At 49.3% G+C, this 5,000-nt stretch overlaps 1 protein-coding gene across 2 annotated transcripts in view; it reads left to right on the plus strand.

Moving 5' to 3' along the window:
- Window positions 1-5,000, plus strand: part of atp1a2a (ATPase Na+/K+ transporting subunit alpha 2a) — a 55,059-nt gene that overhangs the window by 35,764 nt on the left and 14,295 nt on the right. Inside the window, exons 1-3 of one of the 2 annotated variants that reach the window (XM_030362717.1) lie at window positions 843-1,037; window positions 2,006-2,142; window positions 3,308-3,458. In XM_030362717.1, coding sequence (XP_030218577.1) covers window positions 879-1,037; window positions 2,006-2,142; window positions 3,308-3,458 — 447 coding nt within the window. In that variant the 5' untranslated portion in view covers window positions 843-878. Of the gene's footprint in view, window positions 1-842; window positions 1,038-2,005; window positions 2,143-3,307; window positions 3,459-5,000 lie in introns of those variants that run through there. The other variant, XM_030362716.1, reaches the window with a different exon arrangement.

Genomic DNA, 5,000 nt, shown 5'->3' on the forward strand with positions numbered 1-5,000 from the left:
ATAATTACGCGGTTACTCTTTCGGATTGGTTCGAATTAGTGCCAGGCAGTGTTGGAAATTATCTTCTGCTTTTATCAAGGGACGGTTTTGCTTCTATTTGTTTTTGTTTTTCTTTGCGAGAGCAATTTGTGTAATAACAAAGTCATTCATTCCACGCAAGCAAAAACATGGCAGCTCCCTCTACCAGGTCTATATTACCAATGGACATAAGCAAGCGGGGTACAGATATAACATGGTGACAACACTGTGTACCAAGGCACTCCAGTGTAATCTTAATCAGTGTCATACAGGCAGTGGATAACACACTTTAGAGCGCTCCCTGTTAGAAGAGCCAGAGTATTCAAGTAGGCAGTAATAATACATGGATTCTTTGCACATTTATTTTGGCCAGCGCCTGTGAGTTTTTCCCACATTTTAATTCAAGCTGCATTTTATTAACTCGCTGGAGCTCCTTCTGGCCCTTGGCCCTTATTAAGGACTGATCTGGTTGCCAAGTGATCTTACATGAGCACGATGAGCATTGGCTAATTTGAGCCATTCTGAGACCCGTTGAAGCAGTGATCCCCTGAACCGGGACTTTCCTCTCTCCCCTCTCCCCTCTCCCCTCTCCCCCTCCTCTCCTCTCTCCCCTCTCCCCTCTCCCCTCTCTCCTCCCCTCTCCCCTCTCCCCTCTCTCCTCCCCCCTCCTCTCCCCTCTCCTCTCCCCACTCCCCTCTCTCCCCTCTCTCCTCCCACCTCCTCTCCCCTCTCCACTCTCCTCCTCTCTCCCCTCTCCCCTCTCCCCTCTCTCCTCCCCTCTCCCCTCTCTCCTCCCCCCTCCTCTCCCCTCTCCTCTCCCCACTCCCCTCTCTCCCCCTCCAGGCTTCTGCCATCTGAACATGTCCACCTCCCAGTACCCCCAAGGCTTCGCCTTCGACACGGAGGACCCCAACTTCCCCACGGAGCAGCTGTGCTTCCTGGGCCTCATCTCCATGATCGACCCGCCCCGGGCCGCCGTGCCCGACGCCGTGGGCAAGTGTCGCTCCGCCGGCATCAAGGTGACCACGGCTGGCCTGCTGACCCCCCCCCTGTGTGTGTGTGTGTTTGTGTGCGTGTGTGTGTGTGTGTGTGTGTCTGTGTGTGTGTGTGTGTGTGTGTGTATGCGTGTGTGTCTGTGTGTGTATGTGTGTGTGTGTGTGTGTGCGTGTGTGTGTGTGTGTGTATGGGTGTGGGTGTCATGCTGACTCCTCCTCCTCCTGTGTGTGTGTGCGTGTGTGTGTCTGTGTGTGTGTGTGGGTGTGTGTGTGTGTGCGTGTGTGTGTGCGTGTGTGTGTGTGTGTGTGTGTGTGTGTGTGTGTTTTAAATGAGTGAACTAACAGTTACTCCACACCTCGGGGGCGGTACCGTCCCTGGTGAAAAGCACCGGTTATTGCAATGACTATTTCTGATTGGTTCAAGTCGGTGTTTGTTGGTATCATCTGCAAAATAAACCCTCGCCTGACACCGATAGCAACTAATGAGCTTTTCTTTTTAGACCAGTTAACTGAATACAGTGTCGGTAATTGAACGTGTGCTGAATAATGACATACACACAGAAACACATTTACACACACACAATAACAAACACACACACGCACGCACAATATCACACACACACACACACACACACACACACACACACACACACACACGATAACACACACATGCATGCATGCAAGGACAAACACACACACACACAAACAATCACACACACATGCATACACACACACACACACACACACACACACACACACACACACACACACACACACACACACACACACACACACACACACACACACACACACACACACACACACACACACACACACACACACACACAGCCACAGCACAGCACACTGTTTGGTTTGACAGCCTAAGGGATGATAGCCATGCATCACCTATTGCATAGATAACATGCTGTTGTGTTTCCTGCAATAATGCTGGGTCATTTATCAGGCTTCCCCTCTCTCTCCCCACTGGTCAGGTGATCATGGTAACCGGCGACCACCCAATCACAGCCAAGGCCATCGCTAAGGGAGTGGGCATCATTTCTGAGGGCAACGAGACGGTGGAGGACATCGCTGCGAGACTCAACATTCCCCTGAGCCAAGTCAACCCCAGGTGGGTGAGAGAGAGAGAGAGAGAGAGAGAGAGAGAGAGAGAGAGAGAGAGAGAGAGAGAGAGAGAGAGAGAGAGAGAGAGAGAGAGAGAGAGAGAGAGAGAGAGAGAGAGAGAGAGAGAGAGAGGGAGGGAGGGAGGGAGGGAGGGAGGGAGGGAGGGAGGGAGGGAGGGAGAGGGAGAGGGAGAGAGAGAGAGAGCTGACCCCAGGTGTGTGTCAGAGAAATGGAGGGAGGGAGGGAGAGAGAGAGAGGGGGGAGGGAGAGAGAGAGAGAGAGAGAGAGAGAGAGAGGGTTGAGGGGCTGAAACTCTCAGAGACTGAAGTGATACGTATCTGTTGGAATTTGAATTTTCTTTCCTAGGGCAAATGTTCCCCAACACCCCCCCCCCCCCCCCCCGCCCACATCTGATTATCTGGGACATTTTTTTACTGCCAATTCTGTTCAATTTCCTCTAAAGAGAAAACACAGCGTGCAAGAAAGTCATCAGCAGAAGAAATACAAACTGCACAAGTGCAAGATATCCCAACCCACACAATAAGAATCAAACAGTAGTTTGTTTTGCTGGAATTCATACTTTGCCTCTGCACTACATTATGACTGCCTACATTTGCATTTTCCTGTATGTGACCAATTGGAGTGTATCCACTAAAATCATATTTTTCACGTCTTGAATAAAAACCTGAATCTGAATATGAAATTCTATGGCATATTACGCCTCCCCATGTCAAATTCCAGGGGATTTCATTTTGTTTTGCAAATTTGGGGAGACTTGGGCCCAGAGCCCTCATTAGTGGGTATCCCTGTTGAATATGGATCTACAGGACGTATATATATGAGGGTGGAAGAAGTTCAGTGTGTCTATCTGTGTGTGCAAGTAAGAAAGTATGTGTGTCCTCAGAGAGAGAGAGAGAGAGAGAGAGAGAGAGAGAGAGAGAGAGAGAGAGAGAGAGAGAGAGAGAGAGAGAGAGAGAGAGAGAGAGAGAGAGAGAGAGAGAGAGAGAGAGAGAGAGAGAGAGAGAGAGAGAGAGAGAGAGAGAGAGAGAAATTACATGAAAAAGTCAATGGATACTCAAAGCACAACCGATTCTCCAGTTCCTGCAATTTTGTGTGTGTGTGTGTGTGTGTGTGTGTGTGCGTGTGCTTGTGTGTGTGTGTGTGTCTCTCAGGGATGCCAAGGCGTGCGTGGTGCACGGGTCAGACCTGAAGGACATGAGCTCGGAGTTCCTTGACGACCTGCTGAGGAATCACACTGAGATCGTGTTCGCTCGGACATCACCTCAGCAGAAACTCATCATCGTGGAAGGCTGCCAGAGACAGGTGGGTTTGTGTGTATGTGTGCGTGTGTGTGTGTTTTTGTGTCTGTGTTTATGTGTGTGTAAGACCCTGTGTAAGTATTGTATTTTTTTTCTCAAGGCATATGTGAAGTCTTTGCGTGTGTGTGCGTGCGTGCGTGCGTGCGTGTGTGTGAGAGTTGTTTCACACTGTGGCACACAGGTCTGTGTAAGTCAGTGTCTGTTGAACATCTGTACTGTTAAAATTAGGATGTATTTGTGTGTGTGTGTTCACGTGTGTGTTTGTTTTCGGGTTTGTTATTTCCTTGCCTCTGAAAGAAGCCAACTTGTTTTGTTACAAAGCGACTTGTCTCAATGTATTATTTGGAATGAATGTCTTCACTATGTGTGTATGCACGTGTGTGTGTCTGTGGGTTTGCCAGGGAGAGGTGTGTGTGTGTGTGCATGTTCAAGTATAGATTAGTGTGTGTGTATGTGTGTACCAGGGCCTGAATATGTATGAGGAGGGCTGAGAAAAGACGAGTGTATGCATGCAGAATCACCAGGGTGGATGACTACGGCACTGTGTACCAGACAATGTCATCTAAAAGCGAAACAAAAAACACACACAGACACACACACACGCGCTAATCTATACTTGAACACGTACACAAACATTGACATTCATACCGGCGATCACACGCATGTCCCTGCCCCACACACACACACACACACACACACACACACACACACACACACACACACACACACACACACACACACACACACACACACACAGGGACATACACACACACACACACACACACACACACACACACACACACACACACACACACACACACACACACACACACACACACACACACACACACAAACAGGGATACACACAGACACACACACACACACACACACAGAGACATACACAGACACACACACAGAAACAGGCACACACACAAACACACACACAAACATAGGCACACACACACACACACACACACACACACACACACACACACACACACACACACACACACACGCAAACACAAACATAGGCACACACACACACACACACACACACAGGCAGACAGGCGCACACATCATATACACACACTCGCACACACAGACCCACACACACACACACATATAACACATCGCACATGCCCATTCCCTCTGTCCTGGAATTAACGTACTCACACACACACTCACTAGGTGATTCCATCCCCATTACATTTTTCATTTCAGTCGCACAAAAGCTACTTCTAAAAGACGTTATTAAGAAGGAGGTGGCTGACGGAACAGGCCCACGGATCATAATGCTGATCTGAACTCACTCGCCCTCCTATGCCCTCCTCCTCCTCCTCCTCCTCCTCTTCCTTCCTTTGTTGCACGATCACGTCTCCTCGCTCTCTCTCTCTCTCTCTCTCTCTCTCTCTCTCTCTCTCTCTCTCTCTCTCTCTCTCTCTCTCTCTCTCTCTCTGTGTCTCTCTCTCTCTCTCTCTCCCCCTCTCTCTCTCTCTCTCTCTCTCTCTCTCTCTCTCTCTCTCTCTCTCTCTCTCTCTCTCTCTCT

Source organism: Gadus morhua, chromosome 8 (genome assembly GCF_902167405.1).
Source record: "Gadus morhua chromosome 8, gadMor3.0, whole genome shotgun sequence".
In the NCBI taxonomy this organism is placed as follows: domain Eukaryota; kingdom Metazoa; phylum Chordata; class Actinopteri; order Gadiformes; family Gadidae; genus Gadus; species Gadus morhua.